At 46.0% G+C, this 26255-nt stretch overlaps 1 protein-coding gene across 1 annotated transcript in view; it reads right to left on the reverse strand.

The window, feature by feature from the left end:
• CSMD1 (CUB and Sushi multiple domains 1) overlaps nt 1–26255 on the reverse strand; it is a 398630-nt gene that overhangs the window by 170755 nt on the left and 201620 nt on the right. The window contains exons 27-30 of the mRNA XM_032593032.1: nt 23707–23825; nt 19524–19593; nt 13453–13569; nt 4273–4482 (exon numbers count right to left, since the gene is read on the reverse strand). Of these exons, the coding sequence (XP_032448923.1) occupies nt 4273–4482; nt 13453–13569; nt 19524–19593; nt 23707–23825 (516 nt within the window). The remainder of the gene's footprint in view (nt 1–4272; nt 4483–13452; nt 13570–19523; nt 19594–23706; nt 23826–26255) is intronic.

Below are 26255 nucleotides of genomic sequence, written 5' to 3' on the forward strand. Positions count from 1 at the left end.
TGTTTAAGAATTGCTTGTTTATTTATTTATTTTCAGCATGGATACTTAAACAGAGTCAGACGTCACGTAAATAAAACATGTGCTCGGCTCAGCCAACCAGATGTGTGGCCTAGATGAGGCTTCACGAAATCAAGTGTTTAAAGGCCGCACAGACAACATCAATGTTCAAAGCTCACAGGGGATAAGGGAAATTTTTGAAGTCAATGGTTTTCTACTCTGAAAGGGGCCATCACTATGACACTTCAGGGGACTGTCCCTACATGTGAACACTGACCAAATGTTTACAGATTCTGACACTTTGAGATAAAAAAGGAAAGTGGATCTATGGGTATCTCACAAACTATATGAAATCTAATCTAAATATTGACAATTAAAAATTGAGGTATTTTGTTAGCCAACTGCAGCAACTTTATGAGCTACTGTCTAGATAATTCTTATTTAGACTTTGTGTATGTGTGTGTTTGTGTGTTTATTTTAGAGCATTCTTTTTGGATTTCAGTAATTGATAGCTTTAGAATTATGTGGACATGGCCTTAATAACCCTATCTGGAAAATATCAAGAGAGATAAAACAAGAAATATTTTTCGAACTGTGGAGGTTAGAGTTAAATAAGATAAAATATAGTTCCAGAACTTCCATATAAATCATGGGAATTTGTACTTGAGTTTTGCAGGCCAAGAAGGAGAGAGAAGTTAAATTTTGAATACAGTATTAAGAATATTCCAAGTGGGGAAGACTTTTCAAAAGTTCTTGGGATCAAGTGAGATAAATCACTTAATTGTCAGCTCATGGTTTGAAATGTGTAATTATGTATATTTTTCTTATTGACTCATACATTAAGGTCATGCCAATTGAACAATGGAGGTCACCATGTAATAGCCAAGTCTAAAATGACAATCATGGGGTGCCTGGGTGGCTCAGTCTGTTAAGTGGCTGACTCTCGATTTCAGCTCTGGTCATGATCTCACAGTTTGTGAGTTTGAGCCCTGCGTCGGGCTCTGCGCTGACAACGTGGAGTTTGCTTGGGATTCTCTCTCTCCCTCTCTGTCTCTCTGTCCCTCTTCTACACGTTTGCACTCCCTCCCTCTTGCTCCCTCCCCCTTGACCAAAATAAGTAAATAAACTCAAAAAAAAGTAAATAAGGGATGCCTGGGGGCTCAGTCAGTTAAGTGTCTGATTTCGGCTCAGGTCATGATCTCACAGTTAGTGGGTTCCAGCCCCGCGTCAGGCTCTGTGCTGACAGCTCAGAGCCTGGAGCCTGCTTCGGATTCTATGTCTCCCTCTCTCTGCCCCTCCCTGTTTACGCTCTCTCTCTCTCAAAAATAAATAAACATTAAGAAATTTTTAAAAATAAATAAAATGATGATCATGAATGAAATGTTCATACTTTAATAAAATGTACTTCAATAGAATTAGGTAAAGGGTGTACACCAGATATTCAAAAATATGAAAGAGAAGCACTGAATTCACGGCAACTACGATTCAATTTCAAGTTCAGCGTACAAACAGGTGAAGAGGACGCAACAGAGAGAGGTGTGTTGAGGTGAAAGCCACATCTCCCTTAGACACCTGCCAAGCCTTCCGGCAGGAAGGTGAGGGAACCCCCAACACGCACACGCACACGCGCCAGGAGATGCCATGCTTCCAAGACTTTGCCCTCCCCTGCCACTCACAGAAGAGTCAGGAACACCCGCGTTTGCCTGTGGCTGGACAAGACACGAGTCCTCCAGATTCTCATCTCGTCTCATCATGTCTCCCAGATGGTGAGCTTCACCGCCTGTTCCCACCGACGAGCCAGAACAAAACACTGGTCTCTGCTCCTACCAGGTCGTACTGGGCGCCCGAGCCCCAGCCAGCAGACGGCGCTCCGCGGGCCGCCTGCTGTCCGGGTAGGACGTTTCCTGACTCACCACCCACCACGGTCTCTCCTGCTCACCCGCGTCCCAGACCCAGGCCCCCGTAGCCTTGCCGCTCCTCCCTTAGAGGAAAACCCCTCTTCCCACCCCTCCAGACCCGCGCTGATCTTGTGGTCAGAGTGCTGTTCTTTCTGCCGCAGGAGACCTTTCCTCCCGGGGCACTAAATAATCCTTTCGGCTAGAGGGTCACTTTACCAAGGCTCAAGTCGTTCTGCATTTCATTCTAGATACGGGGGCTGTTGATGCCTTAGCGTCCGAAGTGGGAAGGACGAACGTGGTAGGACTTTGAAGGGTCTGACAGTTTTCTGGGACAAAGAGGAGGGCGGTGAGGACAAGATGCGTGGCGGCACCTGGTGGGACTGCGCGATGTTGCCCAACTGGGAGCCGGGGCAAGAGTCATGAGGCACGGGGTCACGTCCCCAGGAGAGCGGGCACGGGGGCACGAGTACGCCAGTTCTGCAGCTGGAGCGGGTAGCTCAAATGCGCACCGTGTCCTCAGAGGGATGGGAAAGGCTGGAAGAGGAACCTACCCGGAGAAGAAACCGTGTGCTCGGTTTTGCACACAGGGCTCACGGGCCAGCCCGATGCCCAGGGGATGCGTGGCAGTGGGACAGACACCCGGCCCCGGGACTCGCAGAACTGGAATCGGGGACAGGAGCAGCCAGGCCGTCCAGGACTCACACCACACAGGCTTCGAATGCGGGAGCATCGAGGACACTGGGGGAAAGGGGGCGATGAGCAGCTGGGGCTCGGCCAGCCCTGCACGCGCGGCTGTCCGGCAGAAGAGAACGACCGAGGCCCAGAGATGTAAGAAGCAGTGAGGGGGTGGGGGGGGGCAGCGGAATCGCCAAGAGACTGTGTGGACCCTCAGGGAGGGGGCAGGGCCCCGGGACAGAGGCGGGGACACCACCGAACGCTACCACAGAACACGGGCCACGGCGCGGGGCGGGGGGTATAGCAGCACGGAAGGCCGCTGGAGTGAAAGAACACCTGGACACGATTCTGTGTCAGAGTCTGGATGAGAACGGGAAGGAGAAGGTGGGGAAAGTCTTAGAAACTGGGACGGGTGGTGCAGACAGTGCTTCAATGTCTCCTAGAAAGTGGGAGCCGAAGGAAGACGGGACTCGAAGGGACACTGACAATTACACACAAATAGAAGCACCGGGTGGCTTGGTCGGTCAAGCTTCTGACTCTTGGCTTCTGCCCAGGTCCCAATCTCAGACTTCATGAGTCTGAGCCCCAAGTGGGCCTCTGAGCTGACGGCTTGGGATTCTCTCTCTCCCTCTCTCAGCCCCTCCCCTTTTCTCTCTCAAGAAATAAATAAACTTAAAAATACATGTCTAAAGAGACGTGGGGTGTGTATGTGTGTGTGTGTGTGTGTTTGTGTGCGTGCAAGCGACACTTTCCTGAGGCGGATGGGGTACGGCGGGAAGCAATGAAGGACACCGCCTGCATCAAGAACATTCTGGCCAAGTCTCCTGCCGCATCCCTCCCTGCCCCAGCCTTTATTTCCCTCCTACTGGGGTTTTGTATCTTAAGAGACCCCAGATTTGGAAATCTAAGTGTAGATTTTATATTTAAGTAACAACTTGAGTATCAATGTCTGAAATGTCAACATAAAATGCGTCATCTATGAGTAAAACAGTAAAAGCCTTAGTTTCAAAGGCAGTCGATGAAATTAAAGAAAGCGAATGATTTAATTAAGTTTTTCAAAAAAGAAAAGCCCTCCTGTTGACATTTCCAGCTTCGTAGGATTTAACGATAACCAAGAAACGCCAGCTAAATCGTCTGGTACGAAATGAAAACTCTGAACTTTTTCTCTTGTCAAAAATGGTTGGACGAGGCTTGATTCAAACTTGTCTTCAAGTCTCGCGTTCAGAGACTTTAAAAACGGAGTTGGTTCACTGGATTTTCTTCCTGGCGTAACTGGAAGTGACTCGACTGATACCTTCAGCCGTTATTTTCGAGCTCTGACAACAGCCGGTGCAGGAGACTCGCCTCCAGCCCCGCTGCCGCTGTCACCAGATTCGCCCGCACGTCCGGAGGGGACGCGACGCCCCGGCGGCCAGAGGACCGTGACAGATGGGGAGGTGTGCGTGACGCGGGGCCAGCCGCTCAGGAGTGTGATGTGGGTCGCAGCAGGGCATGACTGGTGGGGAGACGTGAGGACAGTGCGGTGGCCCCCATCCCCGTCGAGGCCTCTGCCCGCGTCTACGCCGTGTGAGCAGCCCCGGGTCCGTTACCAGTCGGGGAACCAGTGGTTCCAGCTCTGCACCTCTGTAACCCGTCGGGGAGGACGCTATTTCCATTCAGTTTAAGTGAAAGAGATAAATCTGGGTTTTTGCTGATTCCTTACCTTGGTAAGTGAGTTTAAACCCTTGCCGGTTCTGGGAATGGTCGCTGTAAAAGTGGATGAGCGTTTCATGTGTCGTACTGAGCAGGGAGGAGGGGGGTTCTGTGCCACTGAACTGCCCGATCATGGGGCTGCCGTGGTGGGGTCCGTTCTGAATTTCAAGGTAGTCGTGATTAGCTTCGGTAGAAAAATTCAGAAATTGAATATGTGCACCTGTGAAAGAATTGGCAAAATTAGTGAGAGTTAACATCAAAATGCATAAGGGCAACGTGTGTCAAAAGTGATTAAAATGGCATCAGTGTCTCCACGCACGATCCTCCGGGAGGCAGAACAAGGCAGTCACAGTGGCAGAGCACACATTTTGGGCGACAACACACGTTGGTTCAATGTCACCTGTGCCACCTACTGGCTGTATGACCTTTGTTCACGTAATTAATGTCTCTCAGTCCGCATCTTTGTCAAATACAATTACTAGCATTACATCACAGAAATATACAGGCATGATGCTTGGAGTATGACTGGTACTTACAAGGACGGCAATGATTTCGTCTGGCAATGAATTGTATGTTGGATTGTCCATAAGCTAATTTGCAACTTTATCAAGAAAGATGCCAAAATGGGTCTAAAAAAAGTGCAACAGCCTTTCAAAGTGGCTTTCAAATGGATGGTCAAACCATGACACAAGAGACTGGCTAGTTTAGCAGGTGATTATTTCAGTTGCATTATGCACACAAAGCCAATGCCTGATTTTTGCAAAAAACCCAATCTAAAACCCCACCGTGACTTCCACGCTTCAATCTCATACCCTGGCACGGTTCACACACCAAGAGTGTCCAAGTGACCACTGTCACTGGGATCCTATTGGTCTATGTACCAGATAAGAGGTCGATGATAATTTAGAAGAAAATAAAAATCAGAAAGATTTAGACTGGTTTGCTATGACTTTGTGCCATTTTTGAAAATCTAGTTGACTCTGATGCTGATACATTTTAAGCCACTTAAATAGTTTCTACAGAACTCCAAAGGCATCTGTGTTCACATAAATCCATGCAATTAATTTAGGTGTTTAAAGCCTACACTGAGAATTCCAATAGCCATTACAGATTATTCTCCCAACACGTCAGAAAAGCTTTACTTTGTGCTATGGCTCATCTGCTCTTGATAGAGAAGAGCTTTATTTTTGCTTGTCATCTCCTATAGTGACCCATGTTTTCTAGGTTTGGAAAAGTAAAGATAATACTTTCATGGGTGGCCTCACTTAGTGTTAAGTGCAGAGAAAATTTCAAGCAAACATATCTACTCGGGTATTGACGGGAAATACAGTTATTGAAAGCAGAATTCAGTGAAACAAAGCATGAGAGCAGTTCAAGCCAAGTAGGAGAGAGAGATATAGGCACTCAGTAAATATAGTCTTCCAAGAAACACAGTGTCATCTACCACGGAGAAAACCGTGAGGAGGCACAGAACGTCACAGCCCTCTCTATTTGGGCGGAAGTGTGCGACCAACTACCAAGCTGAAGCTGCACGTTACCAAGCGACATTTTTCTCACAGTTACCCAGCGAAGTCCTTACTGGTATCATCATAACGTGACTCAGAGATGTTAGGTGTTATGTCCAGTGCAGCACAGGACAAGCAGAGTTAGATTTACACCCACGTCTCATGGGCAAAGAGCTCGCTTTCCTGGTTTAGAAAACGCGCTGTACAAGAACGAACGATCTCAGAAAGCTGGAGATACTCCAGTTCTCATTGGGCAAGATTGGATTAAATTTGTTCAACCTTGACTGCCAGAGGAAGGAAGGAAAGAATAGAATGTGGGAAACTTCAGGAGTGCCCAGCTGGCTTCATCAGGAGAGGTGACTCTCGGATCTGAGTCATGAGTTCAAGCCCCACATTGGGTGTAGAGATTACTGGAAAAAAAAAAAAAACAACTTAAAAAAAATATAGGATACTTCAGAAAGGGGCTGAGGAAGCAAAAGGCAGGAGAAAAATCCTGTCTAAGGGGAAAGAGCTTTAACCCGTCAACCAAGTCTTAGGACCATTTTAGAACAAGTAATGAAATCCAGGTGTCAGAGTCTGAATCTATAAACTAGCAGCACATGAGCCACCAGGGAAGGATGATTCCCAGTCTGTCTTTGGCGTGGCTATCCCTAGGTCACGTCCATACAGGAGTACTGAGCAACGCCATCAATGTAAAGCATTTTTGTAAATAGTTCAAAATGTCTAATATTTCTCTTTGTTGAAGAACCATCAATGAAGTGTTAATTTTTTTTCTAAATGTTAGCAAATATGCTGGTTCAAAGAAATTTAGCAGCAGGAAAAGAAAAGAGGGATCGAGAGAGATGGAAAGAGAGAGAAGGATGGACAGAAGGAGAGAAGGAAGGAAGAAAAGAGAGATGGAGAGAGGGAAGGACTAGGAGCTCCCTTAGTCCCTTAATTCCCAACTATTCCCTCAACATTATTGTGGCAGCTGAGCTCCTGGCCACTTAGCGAGGTACACATCAGTACTGGATTTAGTCCCCCACCCAGTGTTGAGTTAGAAACACAGTCTTCTTTTGCATCATGGCCCATGGATCTGACCAAAAAGGGTTTTGATACTAATAATGAAATTGTTCTAATGGAGCCTTTTTCTGAGTGCACACGTGCCAAAGTCGGGGCCACTGACCGCTGTGGTCTGCAAAGGCTTATGAACACCCAACACATTGGTCACCATGAAGATGAACGCAAACAACTGCGGAATCGCTGACATTTTATTTATGTCCCAAGGTATGTACAACATGGGAAAGTAGGGCAAGACTAGACACTTGCAGAACGCACTCGCGATCTGGGTATCAAATCAAACAGCAGGGAAACGGCTTAAAATACGCTCGTTTCAGATGTTCATATGCAGACTTCAGATGCATTTATCCAGAGATACGTTTTGAAATTCATAGAATGACACAGTCAAGGAAGAAATGAAAGCCAGCAAGCAGATCAAGGGGGAACAAAAGTTAAACATGGCCAATATCTCCAAGTGAAGGCAACAGTAGAGGTGGCCTTTTACGGACTTGGAATTAAACCTGAAATGGAACAGAATTATGGCAATTATGGTCTTATGAAAAAATTAGCATTTTAATCAGGATAAAGTATCCAGCCACATATCAAACCTCTTAACACACATCAGGAGATGGAACAGAACAGAGCCCAGTTCTAATCTGGTTTAAAATGAAATTACTTAGCTATCTAATTTTCAGTGACTTGTGTCCGATTTGACATCATAAAGCCAAAATGAAGGGATTAGAATAAGCATAGCCTAGCTATCCTTTCATTATCTCATGAAATGCTGACAAAAATGTGTTATTACAACAAGAAAAATCAATCTGAATGTCCATTTGGTGGAATTTACGGAGCACCTTATTGTTGTGCTCTGAGTATCGTTCACACTGAAAATTAAGTGTCAGGAAAAGTCACCTGCACAAAGAACGTTTGACTTTGGATTTGACAAAACTTTAAAAAGTAATGTGACCCTGACTTCTGAGTGAAACCTTCATTTTTTTTTTTTTTTTGGATGATAGACCTTGTGAATATTAAGTGCTCTATTTACTATCTTCTGTGCCTAATAAATGCACGGCAAGAGTGACTCTTCTGAAGTATCCTTTATAGCCTGCCTACATACGCCTCTAGATGGTCAAAGACATGGTCATTTTGAACAGCGTGGCCTGCAAAGTTGGTGCAGTGGTTTTTAAACAGAAAAGGCAGAGACAAAGGAAAAAAAAAAAAACACGGTTGTATTTTTGTTGACTGTGCCTTTAGAAAATTTCAAGAAAGTAGAGACAGAAATTCTGTGTCGATGGGGCTTGTGCCAAAGCAACCCAAAATATCAACCGAAATCCGTGACAAGGAAAGAAAACAGGGTAAAAATCATTAGGGCATTTGGTTTTGTAACTAAGAGCGGCTAACGGCCAAATAATGCCCTGCTCCATATCGGGCATCTGCATTAATCAGAGCAGCCCCATGAGATGATGTTTTATTATGTTTATTTTAAAGATAAGGAAATGAGGTTCAAGAACACTGTTGGTAACTTGGGCGCATTCACAACCCCAGTGACTGATGGAACTAAGCTTTCTAGTCAACCCAACTCGGAGCCCCCGGATGTGAGCACTCGCCATACTTCCTGCCCACCCGCCCCTCCGCGCAAAGTCCCTCCAGCACTTGGAGAGAAGAGCTGTGTTCTCTCCCTGAGACTGGATGCAGGAGACTGTTGTCACCGGGACAAATAACAGCAACGTGAGACAAAGGTGGTTTTCACATGTTGCCGAAGCAACTCATCATTTTGCCTGTTTAATTAAACTATAGATTGATCCACAGGCATTGGAAAGAAATGACAGAATCCAAAGAATTATTTGACTAAGCTGGCAGCTGCTTAACTAATGGATCGGATAATCCCTCTCGGCTGGTCCTGGGCAATCCAGTGGTAGGGAAGGATTCAAAGCACCCCAGGAAAATCCTCCCTGAACGGAATTCATCAAGAAAGGCAACGATACCACGTTCCGCCTCCGAGGACTATCCCTGTGGCTGCAGGAACTGGGTTCATCTGTGTTTACCAGCAGCGCAGCCACGAAAGCCCCAAGCAACCCACCACCAGCACTGAAAATCGAGACCACAGGAATGTACACGCAGATATTTGAGACTGCGTTTAAAGAAATGAGAGAACTAACTTTAAAAGTATGGAAATAGAACTTATTTTAAAGAAAACTCTCTAATAACCGTAGCAATTCCCTTTTTTTTTTTTTTTTTGTAATTCATGTTAAAGTTTTGGTTTATCATACGGTTTCATACGAAATAATATTCTATCTCTACTCCACGGTGTCAAAACCTCTGGATTTCTACACTTTTGGGTAAAGCAATTTATACTGAAAATAAAATGTATAAGAATCTCATGAAAAAAAACATTTGTGCGTTTCTCATCTTATTTCAGTTACAAGTGGTCTTCCCTAAATTGAAGAAATGCTTCCCAAAACCTGTGACTCCCTCATCCGAAATACCCGAAGTGCTAGATAAAAACCCTGCTGAGTACTCCTCCTGGTGTGGCCAGCGGGGCTGAGACAGGGCACCAAGGGGCAAGCCGCAGGAAGTTCACTGTCACAACGTGACTCCCACCCGGGATTCTCACGCGCAGCAAAATTTCAGAACCCCTGGGCTTAGCAATCATTCTCCTTGGCATTTAATGTTCCAAGTTTCAGTACACATTCACAATAAATCTGACCGTATCGTCGGGTCTTATGCAAGCAAGTTTCCCACGGTGCCCTCTTCTTGATGAACTTCCCAGTGACCCTACAACCTCTATTGTTTAGACTGGTTTCCCAAACCTCGGACAGAGAAAGGGCTAGGAGTAGACCACCCCCCCCCCCGCCCCCGATGCACACGCAGAGGCAGTCCCTGAGGCAGGAGATCTGGGACAGGAGCAGGCGTGAGCAGTGACAGCAACACGCCCAGTGCATGTTCACTTGGAAGAGCTGGTAAGTCTACCGCACTTGATGTAAATTACCCATCACGTTGTCCTTCCAAGGAGGAAATATCTCTTACTATGATCTTCCACCTTGGTTGCCAAGATCATCTTAACAGCAGAAGTTTTCCAGGTAAAACATCTATTGTGTCATCCATAGAAACATGCCATCCCAATCTCCCTCCTTGTCCCACTGGGAAAATAGTAGCTGTGTCCTGGGTGGTAATTACAGGAGATGTTCCAGAACAATCCTAAGATTTTGGTGTTGATAGGACACAATGTGGGAGATTAAGGGGGAGAAATGAAGGGCGCCTTGTGGTTTAGTCGGTTAAGCATCCGACTCTTGACTTTGACTTGGGTCATGATCTCATGGTTTGTGGGACTGAGCCCCGGTTCTGCTGACAGTATGGAGGCTGCTTGGGATTCTCTCCCTCTCTCCTCTGACCCTCCTCCACAAGTGCACTCTCTCTCTCTAAAATAGATAAGTCAACATTTTAAAAAAGGGAGAGATGATCATGAAGGGATAGGATAGTCATCTTTGCTATGTTCCTATCTGTTTTTTTTTAAATAAGAAACTTCCAGAGTGTTTAACACAAAATTGCCCTTTCCTGAGTTTCAGACCCAAACTTGCTATCTCAAAATTTCCAAGCTGGTGATCTGATGTTTGCCTATGACTTGGGAGATCCTGGGAGGAATTACTGCTAAGGTAAGACTGAGGGAAAGAAAAGTTCCAGGGAAGGGTCATGCTGTAGATACAGACAGGGAATGAAACAGAAGAATCCACTCTGGAATAAACCGAGTAAAGGGAAAGAAGAAAGTGATGAATTTGAATTTGAATGGAGTCTGTGACACCTTCAGATGCCCCAGATGAAAATATGTCACACGCAGCTGAAAACGCGGATCTCAAATGCGTGCTTTTGACCACAGGAGAGGCGGTGTTTTGAGCCATGTTATTACAAGGGAGAACCGGCAGAGATAAAAGACCAGAAAGAGATAAAATTAACTTACTTAAGAGTTTCAAAACTCTCCCATGGAGTTGAAAGCTAGGCTGTAAAGTTTTCTCAACATCAGCAAAAAGTGCGGTCATTTTGTAGACCTCAGAAGGCATTTCTAGCAGGGATGGAAAAATCCCTGTCGGGGGACCTACCACCACTTAGATGCCTTTCCTCTAAATTTGTAACTTCGTTTTTAGAAGGATATTTATAGATTGTAAAATGTATCTCCGGCAAACCCAGTGCATTACATTTAATCTGTAATTTACAGTTGATTCTTGAACAACACGGTTTGAACTGTGTGGGTCCACTTCTGTGCAGCTTTTTTACAGTACAGGACCCTAAGTGTGTTCTCTCTTCCTTAAGATTTTCTCAATGATATTTTCCTTTCTCTAGCTCACCTTATGGTAAGAATATAGTATATACTACAAAATATAACGTACACCATACGTACTCATGCCATCGATAGGCTTCTGGTCAATGGTAACGTTACTATTAACTAAGCTTTTGTGGAATCAGGTCATAGTGGATTTTCAACTATGCAGGGTCAGCGCCCCTGACCTCCAGGTTATTCAAGAGTCAACTGCATCCTGGGGCATAATTACATCATTCTAACAACCTAGGGCTAATGATATTATCTTGTATGTATTAAGGATTTGAGCCACAAGGTTTCTTTTCGCCTTTCCTTCAAGATACTTTCAAACCCCAGTTACGCAGTACCAAATATTTAAAAACTTAATTTATTTTAATTATAACATCTCATAAATCTTTTTTCCCATTTTGGTCTTTCTTCAAATAAATATTTCCTTTGGGCTCATAGATCATGATCACAAAGTCATGATCTGATGTTTCCCCCTGAATTATTATCTTTCATGCTGGTTTATGCACAAACAACATAAGGAAAAATGCCAAACAATAACCTTTTCAATCACAGAATGGTCAAATTGGGAAAATAAGTTAATACAATATTTATAGCCCTTCCGGAATAATATATTTCTAATGAGATTTGAAAGCAAAGTGGGAAATACTTGGAATAATAATAAAAAAAAAAACAGCCGACTTCTTCATTGGCTGCTGTTGCCGCTTCTGACCCGCCAAGCCCGGTGCTAAACTCCTCCTGGGTTGTTTCAGCGAGTCCTCACCCAAACCCTCTGAGGCTCTGTCGGTTTTTCCCATGAGACAGGCACACCTCCCATCTTGGTAGACCGTGCGACACCCGACTCAGACTGCGGGGGCCCGCGTTTCTCTGAATCTCTGCGTTTAACCGGTGTGGTCATTCGCCTGATGAGCCCGTGACCCCGAAGGGCCTGAGGACCCTGCTGGAGTGGCCTGGGTCACGTGTATGTTTGATCCCACCTCCACCGCCTGACTCAAAGATTGTACGAGCCCTGTCTTCAGATCCCTATACTAGGAAAACAGGCTGGCCTTTTGAGAGTAACTGAGCTAATACTGGTTAAGCACCTGGCAGATGTATTTCCCTATGTTCAGAGAGTTTATGGTCTAAGAAACAAAGCCAAACTAAAAACGTGGAAGAAACAGCCTCTGTAACCTTTGGTGGCCTCTCCCCTTCCTTGTCCCATTCGACCTCTGCTGGCCCCTTAGGGACCTCAGGGGACAGGAAGCTCCCATGAGTTCTCCCCAGGGGGAGTGCCTTTCCACGCTCCCCTCCCTCCCTGGTGGAACACTCGGGGTCGGTCCACAGCGTGACTGTGCTCGCACGCCCGACCGATGCCCACCGGGCCCTCCTGCCCGGGGTTCCTCCTGGCTCCTCTCTGCTGAGCAGGGGGACCCTTCCTTGCTTTGTGTTCTACATCACTGCTGCTGCATCCATCCCGCACACAGGTTTTTCAGCCAAAGCTCTGAAAACCTAATAAAAAAACATGATCTAGGGCAGCGACTTCCACTTGGGCTTAAGTTCATTCATCATCCAACTAACATTTCACGTAGATGTCCTCAACCACTGTGCACGAGGACATTCAGTAAGGACCTGACCTGGTACACCTATCAGTGTGTGCTCTGGAGAAAAATCACAGGTGGGGAAAACCCAAATTAATGAACTCAACCATGAAGGAAATCATGGCGCAGACAAGGAAAGGCATGGCGGGGAATCAAAATTTCACAAAGACCGTGCGTTTCTGGAAAAGGCCATAATGAGATTTTACTGTACATAACAATTAATGTCATGAATTATTTAAGGTGGCTATCCTGAAAGTTCATAACTAAATCTTATAAAAAGCCATTTTCATAAACCGAAATCAATGCAATACATAATTACAAAAACTTATGAAACAGTAATAAAATGTGTCGCAACCTGAAAAAGCCTTACAAATTGTTCCAAAGAAACAACCACCATTATTAAATTCCAGAAATAGATTCTAAAAGGTGGTATTATGAATAAAGAGAGGGATAATTGAATTAGGGATGCTACATATACCTCGTGTGCCTACTATATCATCATCCATCTAATTTAATTTGCCTTGAAAAGAGCTGCATGGCTGAATTGATTTTTTAATAACTTTCTGTTCTTGAAGTTATTCTGCCAAAGCTTTATTTAAATCTGTAAGCCACTTTCAATTAAAGACAGTTATGTCAACAGAATAAGGCACATTTTTTTTTCCTTCAGCTGAATTCTTTCCAAGATAGAAATGACAAAGTTGAAATTACAGGAATTAAATAATAATAATAATAAAAAAACAACTTTCACTTACCATAGCCAACAGGTAGCTGGATTTTCCAGGTGCAATCCAGGTTGTTGGGGTACGCGCCCGGAAACCCTGGGCTCAAGATCACTCCCCCCATGCTGCTCAGTGTCCCTCCGCAGGTTGCTGCAAAGTGGACAAGGGTACTTAGTGCTGGGGGTCGTGGCTTTCTAGCAAGGGGATTTAATTCCAGCTGCTCTATGGGATCGTGCTAGGTAAGAGCAAGTCTGCAGAAGTGGATTCACCCTCAATCACAGCACACACACAGTGCGATGCGCTTCAGTTACCCTCGGGTCTGGTCCTTCCTCTCGGGCGTCAACTGTTTAAGAACAAAGACGGTTTTTCCAAATGGATCTGCTTCTGATACGTGGAGACTCAGGAAAGGCAACTAAATGTCAAGTGCCGTGCAATTTCATGCATGTTAGTCCCGATGGCTTCCAGGTTACAGGTCCCTATTCACTGAGTGGTAGCATTAGTTACTCTCTATTCATTGATACCTACGTGCTACCCAACAGGCTGAGTAAATACACTGCAGAACTTAATTCTCATACGACCCTAAAAAGTTCATGTTATTACCCATTTTACAGATAAGGAAACCAAGCCTGAAGAGATGAAAAGTTTGCCTAAGCGACGCGACCAGAATACTATGCCAGCTCTGTCTGGTTCTAGGACCGATGTTTTAACCAGCATACGTTTCCTTTGGGATTCTTTTCTGTTTTGGGGTGCAGCTCACTAAACCCACTTTCTCCCCAGGAAACCTTACATCCATCGTCATGACGGGGTGTTAACGTAAGCTCCCACATCTGGCCGGACTTCTGTCACTCACGTTTTATGCTACTGTAGCTGAGGTTTGGCTATAAAGAAACAACTGATTTTATAACACACTTGTCAAATAATATGTGTGTAAGCAGATGAAATTCGAATCCCTGACCATTTGTGACCTATTAAAATGGCAACTTCTTATATCTGGAAGTCATAATGCAAACGCTGTCACTTCTTCCAGGAAGTCACATTAAAAAGCTTTACTGCTATTCTAACAGTGTTCTCATTAGGCAAAATAGTTTGTGGAAGGCCTTCTTTCAGAGAGCTCTCAGGACCTGTGCGGAATACGTTTTTTTGCTTTTTTAATCACCAACATAGAAAAATTTTATGTGTCAAGGATACAGTTGATAGGAGGAAAAATCTAAAGTCTTAAAAAATCCAGTCCAGTAAGTATGGTGATCGCCCAAGCTAGGGAATCGTGATCTGGATTTCAACATTGTATAAGCTATTAATGAAACAGGTTTTAAAAAAAATTAAGTAATGCAGTTTTGTGGGACGAATGAATAATTCCAGCAAAACCCTGAATGTGAACTTTGTTGTTGTTTAGAGCAGAACCTGTCAAGGTGACCTCTTTGTGGGAGAACCAAGTATGTGAAAATCTAGCTGCTGGGATGCATTTGACCCACAAGTCTATCAGTTCTGGTGAAGGCATGTTGGTGGATCTGAATGGCATCCCTAAATATGCTGAGCAGTGATCTCCCTTCCCTGGGGCTCTCATCTTGCAATGAGAGTAAGTATGTATGTCCAACCACAGGGAAAACAGACATGGAAATGCTGTCTCAATGACAGCAACACTGAGACAAATGTGAAGTAAAGGTGACATTTTTAAATAGACCCTTTTGATTTTGAACACAGTTTTTACGAAAAGAAGATTGGGAATTAGAAAATATAAATATCTATGTATGTCTTTTTTAAAAATTCTTTAGTATTTATTTATTTATTTATTTGTTTATTTATTTATTTTGAGAGAGAGAGAGAAAGAGAGAGAGAGACAGACTGTGAGTGGGAGAGGGGCAGGAAGAGAGGGAGAGAGAGAGAATCCGTAGCAGGCTCTGAGCTGTCAGCACAGAGCCCGAGGCGGGGCTCGAGCTCATGGACCAAGAGATCCTGACCTGACTGAGGCACCCAGGCGCCCCTCCATGTACGTCTTCGATTGAGGACTGGGATAGTCTCACACGAATAGCTGACCCAGCACTTGGATGGTGGACGTCATCATCAATAGTCATCATCAACAGTTTACCAAACAAACTTTGTTTATCATGGGCCAACGATCAGGGTTGTGAAGACAGAGACAAGGGCCTGGATATTGGGTAGATCTCCTTTCAAACATACAGTGGCAACCTGATTCCTTGAGTATTTAGTTACCATTACATGTAATCCTCACTTAGTTTACCTAAAAATATGAAAATCATTGACTAGGCATGCTAACAGAGCTCCCAAAAGATGAGCGTCAATCTTCTTTCCTTTGTGATGTTTTCAAACTCCACCAATGGACTTGTCTTACTTTATACTTGTCCACTGTTACAATTGCTGAAGCCTCCGCCTTCTTCCCAGGGCTTACTGGTCCACTACCATTGGTAGACTGACTTCCTGCCTCCTGCCGGAGACACTCCCTCCACACCTGACCCTCTCTTATAGTTAAGCAGCCTATGCAGGGAGTTACTGGCAAATATGGTATCTCAAAAGGTCAAGGTGTTTATTGGAATAAAGTAGCTAGGGACCTGACATCTTACTGGGTTTATTTATTTTCTTTTGTGCAGATTCCTGACTTTTTGGTAACCATATGTGGAACTTTAATCCAGGGCACGGGCCGTGCCCTGCCGGAGAGACCCCACGGTGTAGAGAATACCAGCTCAGAGGCAGGGCCCTGGCAAACGGCGTGGCCAGTCTGGGGCTTGCTGTCATGTTCAAAGTAGTTAATATTGGTTGAGCTCTGAGAGTGGTGCTTGACACTCAGTAACCTGTAGAGAAGTGTTTTGATATAAATTGTCTTCATTAGTACTTGAAATTTCCAAGAGCTAATAAATAAAATATTATCTCTCTATGGATTTCTAGTCTTAAAATCCCCCAGTTTGGATTAATCAGAAGCCATTAGCTTAAAAAAAAAAAAAAAAAAGAAAAGAAAAAAGAAAAAAACAAAAACAACCTTCCGCTCTCTCAGATCAGACTTTGAGACTTACTGTGGCTTGTTTGTGAGTCTTCCAACGAAAAACCTTTCTCTAGAGCTTGTAAACAGTTAGGAGCCAGCAGGTGTTACGGAAGCTGATGTATCTTCGACATTTGCTAATACAGGAGACGTGCTAATGCTAAGTCGAAGATAAAAATCAATTATACTTGACGAATATAGGTTAACTATTTGAATAAAACATGCCCTCACGTAACACTGGGTGCCATGGCACGTCATTTGGTTGAATCCCCGTTGTGAGCTGATTTCATTTCAAAGTTAAAAATGTTTCAGTCCCCAGGTTTGAGGGAAGGTTCTTCATTTACAAATAAATAGGAAGATGGACGTTCTGAAGGTAAGAGGCAGGGAGGGAGGAGGTGGCCCCCCGAAGGTGGTACCCCTGTTACTGTTTCTCCCTTCCAGGTCGCACCTGGGATGTCAAATCTCTACAGAAAGTGTCAACGTTTTAGGTGACGTGCTAATCTAGACATTTATTTTTACCAAGAAATCACTCTCAGGTAAAAAGGTATTGGTCACCAGGGAACGTTTTCACTTTTAAGCGAACATGCTTCGATGAACGTAACAGGACAGCCACTGGTTCCCGCACGAGACCGTCATAAAGGCCGCGGTTCTGTTGTAAAGGTTTGGTTCCGTTTTATCTTCCTCTGTGCACAGCTCCATCTATGTCCCGTTCTAGGTGATTAAGTTGTATGTTACTAAAAAGCATTTAACCTAGGATTTGCGTGAGAGGTCGGAAAACCAGGCTTGCAGAGGAACACGTAACAGAGCGTAGCTCTCTTGCTTTATCCGTGGGTGCCGGGAAAACGCACTAAGCGATCACAGTCCTCGGCGAATGGATCGTGAACAATGTGTGACCAGCTCAGAGGACACTTTTAAGGATGTTTGTGCCCTTTAAAATCACCTGCATTCTGGGATGCCTGGGTGGCTCCCAGTTGGTTGAGTGTCAGATCTGGGTTTCAGCTCAGGTCGTGATCTCATGGTTCCTGGGTCTGGGCCCGAGTCGGCCTCTGGGCTGGCAGTGTGGAGTCCGCTCGGGATTCTCCCCCCACCACCCACCCCTTTCTCTTTCTCATTGTGCATTACCATACCCCTGCGGCTCACTCTCTCTCTCTCAAAATAAGTAAATGAACTTAAAAATCATCTGCATTCATTCAGGAAAGTTGACCACTCGCTCCTGAAATGGCACACGCAATAGGAAGGCGCTTGAAGGCAGTTCTGGAGACAAGGGGCTTCTGAGTGCACCCCACGCAGCATCCGTGTGCTGACACAAGAGAGGGACTAAGAACAAGGCGTCCACGATCACTGCGACACCATTCCAGATTGTCTGACCGTCAGTCACTTACGGGTCATTCAGGAATCGGGGTTACCGAGAGCCCAGTGCGCTAACTGTACCGTGGTGAGTGACAGCTGGCTCTGCCTCTAAGGTCCTTGGGACTGCAGGGAGGACCATTTGAGTTACAGAAAGTGACAGTCCAGCTGCACAAGGAAAAGCAGAGAAACGACTTTCTGTCACTGCTGTTTTCCAACCGGAGGGTGGGAGCCCGGACAGGGCTGGGGGGAGGGTAAGGCCAGTGAGGCAAGTCCCCCGGGTGCAAACTTTAAGAAGGCGCCCGAATCCTCAAGCCATCTGTTGGTGTAACTTCAAAAGTAACGCAAACGACAGCAGCGACAACAACAACCAGAAACAAACCCTGTGATGAACAAAATATCAACATTTCAAATACCGATGGGAGGTACTCCTACCTTCCCTTGCCTTGGCCCTTGATGCGGGGGCGCAGATGCAGGAGGCGGGGCTCAGGCAGGGCTTGTGCCTGGAGGCGGGAACTAGCAGGCACCCGGGGGCATCCCGGGGGGCATGCAGAGCAGGGGTGTGTGTGGGGGGGGGGCCTGGGGCTGCAGGGCCAGGAGCAGGGACACACCCTCGTTCCCCTGCTGTCCTAGGAGGTGCCCCGAAACCAGGGGCTGTAGGTCAGGCTCGTGTGCAGATGGCCGGCAACCACTTAGCAGGGGCCTACGAGGCACTCAAAGCCTGTGAGATCCTAAAGCCGAGGCCTCGGAGGGGAGACTCACGACTGGGGAGCATTGAGGTCGCAGGCCCACGAGGGCAAAGAACCCCAGATGTGGTGAGTGAGAAGGAAGCTGAGCTAACATCCGGGTTATTCAAGAGAGATGACGATCACGGTGTTCACCTGGGAAGGGGGTACAGGGTTTGAAGAAGGCAACAGGTGTGCAGGTCGGGCACACGGAGTCCACAGGTGAGGTCAGCACCGGACAAAGCCGTGTGGTCACCCGAGCTGTGAGTAAAGGTGTCTGAGTCAGACCTACAGCTGCTGGGCGGTGGGCGGGGCTCGAGGCCTGGGCGGCAGGAACGCCACGTAGACTTTACAGAGTCAAGAGCACCGCACATGGCCTCACACTCCAAGGTGTTCCCACAGAGGAGGGAAATGGAAACCACCTGCCGTTCCAGGGAACCCCTGGGACTCTCGACAACAGCTAACTGGGCCCCAGGGCACATCTTCGTCTTTAAAAGGCTGGGTTGGCACGTGCTTCCCTAAAGGGGCGGGCTGCACCCCGTCCTAGGGGACACGTCTGCAGCGGCTGGGGGGGGCACCTCTCTGTTTCTCCTATATGATACCATCCCTCCCACTTCACATCATTTATTTGGACTTCTGACTTTGTTTTCTGGAAACCTGATTTTCCTGAGGCCCCAAGGCTGACACGGAACGACGTTCAGGCTTTCAGACCTGCTGTGCTCATTCCCTCTCATAATTAATCCACTGGCCCTTCTGATACAAATGTAATTGGAGTCCGGTGCCTCGAGCCGGCGATCTCACACCTACTCCGCGCAGGCTGGTCCGAAGATGATGAAAAAGCCGAACTAGTACACCCCGTGGGAGAAGACGCCTGGGCCATTTTCCTCGCGCCTCGACCGCGTTATGGTGTTCGTGTTAAGTAACAACTGCTTCGAGAAGGTTGCAACGTGTGCAGCCCCAAAGAGGAGCTCGAGGGGCTGGCCGCCGCGTTGCTGACAGCGCAGGTGCGCAGCTAGGCGGTGTCGCGGGCGCGTCCTTACCGATGCACAGGGGAGACGGGTAGTTCCAGCGGCGAACGGTTCCCGGCATACAAGAAATGTGGGAGCGGCCCTGTGGGAGACAAGGAAATGGACTTCACGTCACTGGAAACGGGGCAGGTGCGGGTCACACGCGAGAATCTCTGTCCTTCCTGGGGTTTCCTTCTCTGATTGAAGGACAAGTCAGAAATCGTGAAATGTATTCCACTAACGTTTATCAAGGAATCCCACGCTCCGAGTCAGGATGGGGGGAAAAAAATCCATAATCACTGTGTTTCCCTTCAGTAAAGACCAGAATCTTGCCCTGGCCCACCCAACACTCTGTCTGGGATGCGCTTGTTTCCCGATGCTTAGCAAGGAGGCTTGGGAAATAAACACATCCTTGGTTGTCTTTTTTGTTTTAAATCATCAGAAGTTACGGCTTTTGATCTTGGAGGCTGTAAATGATTAGGAAATGCTAGGTGACTGATTTGAAGGTGGAAGTTCAGCAGTATGCAAGCTGCTTACAAAAAGGTACCTACCTACTCACCTTTCATGCTACGGTTCACACTCCACCCACACGCCCCTTACGGTCCCACAGAGAACTGTCAGTCCCTCCTCCACCAGACAAACAGGAGGCTTCCTATTCATTCGGTTATCGGACCGCCTCGCACACCATCACATAATTGTGGCTGCAGTCAAATGAATCCTCATCACCCACGGTCTCTTTATCCTTTAAATATATGAAGTTTTGAACTTGCAGCCTTCAAGAATATCTGTCCTATTATTTGTGTTTGAAAAATCAACCAGCTGCAGGTTAAATCCTGAGAGTTTTGTGCAAAAATCTCTCACAATAAAAGAGAAGGTAGTCAACGGGACACCTGTGTGTGCAGACTACTCGTGTTTATTTTGTTTTCCTCCCTGTGACTAGGTGGTCTTCTCTGCCATGCATACTTATCCTGTGAGCCTCCGTTTGCCCCACGACTGGCACAGACACAGCTGAAAACAAATCTTTGATTCATGTTAAATAATCCCTGCCACGTCGCGAACGCATCAAACAAGCGTTTGCGTTAATGCAGTTGTCAATAACAAACCAATTCCCTGAGCTCAGAAACATTTCATACTCAATTCATCTGCCATAAAACTCATTTTCTCATACTTTCTGATATGTTAAAAAGTCATTACAGCCAAAGGAGACTATATTTACTCTTAAAGAAGACATTCTGTGCAGCACATTTCCTGCTAAAGTTCATGCCGTGTGCATACTCATTTTCTGATCCGTTGAATTATCTTTAATAAATTTCTTCCTGAATTACGGACAGACATAAAGTGCAAAAGCCTTTCAAGGTATTTATTGATGGCTACCAATAAAGGAGGCATTTATTACTGATCTGGGTCATATTCTGTTATTGATTCTAGCACAAACACTTTATTTATGTATGTAGGTATGTATGTATGCATGCATCTATGTATGTATTATTTTGAGGAAGACAGAGTGTGAGCAGAGGAAGGGCAGAGAGAGAGGGAGAATCCCAAGCAGACTCCACAACTCCACACTGTCAGCACACAGCCGGATGTGGGGCTCGAACTCATGAAACTGAGACTGTGGCCTGAGTGGAAATCAAGAGCGGGACGCTTCCCCGACTGGGCCCCTCAGGCAGGCGCCCCCGGCACCGACATTCTACATTAGTGATTCCGGCTGAAATGTGTATCGTGGATGCAAAACAAGACAGGACTCTATTATCTACTAGTTTGGAAGGGCGTTTTCTTTTTTCATCTCTTCAAAGAACTCTGAAACAAGCCTGCAGAAAATGGAAATCCTAAATCCCATGAGCACTCGGGATCCCTCTCAATGTGTCACGTGATCGCACCTTTGCGCCACGCCCAGGAACCTCCCTAGGCACACACGCTCACAGACATTTGTGTGCAAACTGTCCGAGGAAGGCTGCTTTTCATGAATGATGTGCAACGTATGCACGCTGTGCTTCCAAATACGTGACTGTGCTAGAAGATTCTTGTCAACCGTTAGCAATTAAAAACAAAAAATCCAGGCTGCTTCCTTACTCCCGTGAACGACCCACAGCAGCTTGTGAGGTCAGAGCCGGAGCCTGTCTGTGATGAAGACAAGACAGCTTGGTTTGCGTTTGGAAAACAGGCTGTGCTCGGCAGACGTGCGTCCTCAAACTTATCTGCAGGCAGCACACCCTTTGGTGCGTTCTAAGAAAGGCCCTTACCGAATAATCCTTTCCAGTTTCCTCTTGGAGGGCCGCAGAGGTGTCTCTTATAAAAGGGTTCTCCAAGTGGCACCATGAACCAGTGGGAAGGAGGTGAACATCCAGAAACAAAGCAAGGACCGACACGTGGGGGTCTGCGCTCGTTTACAACGTGCGCAGAAAGAGGCATGGTGATGGCGTATCAGTACATCCTGCTGTGTCTCTCTAAATGGAACCCTTGGGGTGTGGCTCAGAATTCTTTATACTGTAACTTGTTTAAGATTTGTCCTAAAGAGGGGTGCCTGGGGGGCTCAGTCAGTTTTGCTTCTGATTCTTGATCTCGGCTCAGGCCACGATCTCACGGCTCGTGGGTTCAAGCTCCACACCGGGCTCTGTGCTGACAGCTCAGAGCCTGCTTGCGATTCTCTCTCTCTCCCTCTCTCTACCACTCCCTCACTCTTGCTGCCACTGTCTCTCAAAATAAAGAAATAACCTTTAAAAAAAAAAGATTTGTATTAAAGAATCAGTTCAGATAGCCTTAGCACGCTTGTTTAAAAACTTGGCTCAGTTGTAGAAGGTGCAGTAAAGCTTCCTCAGTAACTCTTGTCCTGCTCTGCAAGGAAGGGCCTGCCCATCTCCTGGCAGAGTCAAAGTAATTACGGTAGTGCCCACCAAATCTGTAGGCTGTAGCTGTTCTTACTCAGGTGACTTTAGACACTGGTGTTTGTTCGTCGTGACTGCAATGATGCTTTTCCCTTGCCGGGATGTGTCAGGCATCTTGCAGACACAGAAGGGTGGGTCCTCTAAACCCACAACCTGGGCTGATTCCCAAGCATGGCCCCACCGGGGATGCCCTACCAGTTCTTCTGTTCCACCCCCTTCTCTCACCCCCGGCTCAGCTCCCACCTCCTCGTCAGTGAAAGACGGGCCTCCTGTTCCCACCCCGTATGGGTGACCGGGAGGAACACAGGTGAGGCACCTGGGGGGCACTCCTTCCGCGCTCGGTGTTTGTGAGCTGTCGTTGTGACCCGTCTCGGCCCTGCAAAATATCTCCCTCCAACACACTCTGGAACTTGTATCATACACGGTGGTGGCCTTGTACTCTGGAACCTTGCAACTTTTTTCCGATGCTTCCTCAAGCTCATTAAATCAGTGAAAGACCAGAACTAAACATTTCCCCTTGAAATACCATGAGCTTCAATGTCGTCATAAGCATGCCGCAAAAAGTACTCTGTGACCCCAAATAACTGAAGAGCAGACACAACATCGGGCTTAACTATTTCTACCGGACTTTGTAACATACGTGCTTAGATTATTAATATTGTTGGCAGGGAGAGTCATATCATTATGTTAAGTGAGAGAGAGAAACTATTTTGTGAGTAAGCTTATTTGCAGTTAGACTAGAAAAAATTAACAGAAAAAGTAACCAATGTCGCTACACATTAGGTTATCGATGTTTACAAAACTTTCATATAAAATTATAAAAAAGCGATAAAAACTTGTCAATATTTCTTGAAAACGATGTCAAACTATTACTTGAGGACCTTAGTACCTGGGCAGAGTAGGTACCGAATGGGGATTTGCCCAACTGAATGTGGGACCGAGGTACAAAGCAGGACAGACACACCGCCCAAAAGCAGATCCCGTCACTGAGTGGCCGGGGTCACACGTTGAAAGAGACCATGTCAGGACTCTGTCCCTTAGAATTTTCTCTGCATACTCTTTGGGAGAACATACATTCTGAAATAAAATAATTACAAAACTGAGACGCTCGGCTTTGAAAGAATGCTTTATCGTTTAGAGCGACTTCCACATTCTAATTAAGATGACCAGCAGGCATGGCTTAATGTGACCACTGCGATTCCCAAACAGGGTGAGAGAAACTAGATGAGCTTCTCTGGGTACAGATCCCAGGCACTGGTTGCCTTCCCCGAAGCTGGGCAGGGACTACGAAGTTTAACCCTCGCCATTCCCAAATCTCCGAAGGAAAGTACCTGCAAGGTATACCCCGGTTCACACTGGAAGGACAGGACGTCGTTCACCATATACCGATCACCTGTTTTGATGCCGTTGCTGGGAAGGACGGGTTCTTGACACGCAGCGAGACCCACCGCTGTGGAGACGCAAAGACAAGTGCTGAGGAGTGTAATACGAATGGTATTATGGATCGAGTAACAGATAGGTTCTTCGGCTGCTCTCCTCCCGACGAGAAGAACGAAAGGCCTTAACTCTTTCTCCTGTGGTACTACCAAGACCACAAGCAACGTTAAATCGGTCATTAGCTAATTCTTAAGTATCAGTACGTTTCATTTACATCACGCGGCGAACCAAGCTTGTCCTCAGACAATAAAGTCTGCTACTTCCGTGTTTACTCCTACACACTCCAATTCCAACACGTACCCATTTTAAAAGGTCCTTTAAAATTATGTTCCTTATCATATGCAAAATCCATGACAATGGTCGCTTGCTTTGTGTTTTTCAAGCATAGATGGCAATCTTTATGAAACATTTTAAGTGTGCATCTGGGAAGTCTACCCTTCCGGAAAAACATAATATGAGAACAAATCTTCGAATATTTTAGGTTCTCTCTCGCTCTCATTTAAAGACAACAACAACGGGCGCCTGGGTGGCTCAGTCGGTTAAGTGTCCGACTTCGGCTCAGGTCATGATCTCATGGTCCGTGAGTTCGAGCCCCGCGTTAGGCTCTGTGCTGACAGCTCAGAGCCTGGAGCCTGCTTCAGATCCTGTGTCTCCCTCTCTCTCTGACCCTCCCCATTCATGCTCTCTCTCTGTCTCAAAAATAAATAAACATTAAAAAAAAATTAAAAAAAAAAAAGACAACAACAAAATCCTCTTGAGCAGTGTGTTCGTGGGTGAACAGGACCAATATCCACGGATCTAAGGCTGTAATGAGACACGTTTCTCAATGGAACTGCCTTCAGTTAGGGCACTAACGATTTCCTTAATGCGTCATATAATACCGGCTGTCGGCCTAAAGTACAGAAAAAATTAACTCTAAGTATTTAACACTGATACCGCTCCATATAAACCCCATAGAACAAATAACAAAATATGCAGCTATGGCATTTTATAGAATAAACAATACATTGGACATGGGCCGGCGCTAAGGACTCGGTGATTGCAAATACCCCTTTGTATCGATGCGGCGTGTCTTCTCTCAGCCTGGTTTACACAGACTGAGGGGTTATCCAGGGTGACAGATGGGGAAGGACGTTACCGAGAGGAGCCCAGCTTAAAATTCTTCCTGTGACCTTGGACGTACATTTCAGTTCTTGTTCTTGACACTAACAGGAATGAATGGGTCAGAGTCGTTACCTGGTTGGGATGGGGGACGCTTGGGAATTACGGCTGGGACAGGGAAGGTGGGGAAGCCCACCAGTCAACCCAGAAGCGGAAGAACAGGTCTATGCAGGCAGCCGTGCAAGATGAGGTTGTGCACAGCCTGCCTCCCACCCAGGACTGTGTGCGTGTGTGTGGGCGCTGTGGCTGGGACACCTCCTCTCATCGGTGCACCCTCTGTTGTTCCATCAGGCTTCACTTAAAAACCACGAGGTCAAGGGTAAAATTATTCAGAAATCCAAGATGGCTAAAGAACGCACAACGTGCGTCTGGAAGCAGGAGCCGATGTGACTCCGCATATGCTCCCTGGTGCAGCAGGCTCTGGGTCCAGGCAACGGCAACCACGCACGTTGATACGGACGGATCATTGTACTGGACGCATTATATTGCTCGAATCCTCACAGAGAGCTAACCGACTCCTTGTGTGTGATGTTAAGGAAAGGGCAAAGTCAAGTCAAATTAACAGGTCAAGTTTCCCAGTGCAGGTATGTAAATGCCCCCATCTCTCGAGGTCGGTAACTGAATGGTCAACCGGCAGGCAACAAATTCCTCCACTTCCTTGCTTTACAAAGCATGTTATGAGAGTCTGACAAGGACACACCGTGTGGGCCCCAGCTCACAGCTGCTGAGGCAGAATGACCACGTTAACACCATCCTTAAGGTTTTGTGTGCATTAAAGTTTGAGAAGCAACTAGTTTGCCTCACTTTCCCCCCAAACCTCAGATGAACTGAAGCAAAGAGAGAAAGTATCTTCATCTTTTACCACCAGTGTGATTATTCATCTGAGAAAAACCATGCTACAGAATGTGCACCAGAATTGGACACCACCGGTACATAAACTAGCTGGATGATTTCAAGCCTTGTAACACATTGATTTTATCTGGGATGAGCAGGTATGAAGTGTATCATAAAGGTTTTCTAAGTTGAAATTGATATCTCCCTAAATGGCTATATATTAAATGGCTATATATTAAAAATGCACTGAGTAGCATTTGTTTTTAATCCCTGGCAAAATCTTTCAAGCCAATTGGGGCTTTTTAGATATGACAAAATTGCTAAATATGGGAAAGTACGATCACTTAGGCCTTTTTCTTGTTTTATTGGTACAAGTCTAATTTATCTCTTTCTCAACTGGAGAACATATACTGTAACTATGTTTAAATTTCACGATTTTTCCTACCAC

Source organism: Lynx canadensis, chromosome B1 (assembly GCF_007474595.2).
Source record: "Lynx canadensis isolate LIC74 chromosome B1, mLynCan4.pri.v2, whole genome shotgun sequence".
Classification (NCBI taxonomy): domain Eukaryota; kingdom Metazoa; phylum Chordata; class Mammalia; order Carnivora; family Felidae; genus Lynx; species Lynx canadensis.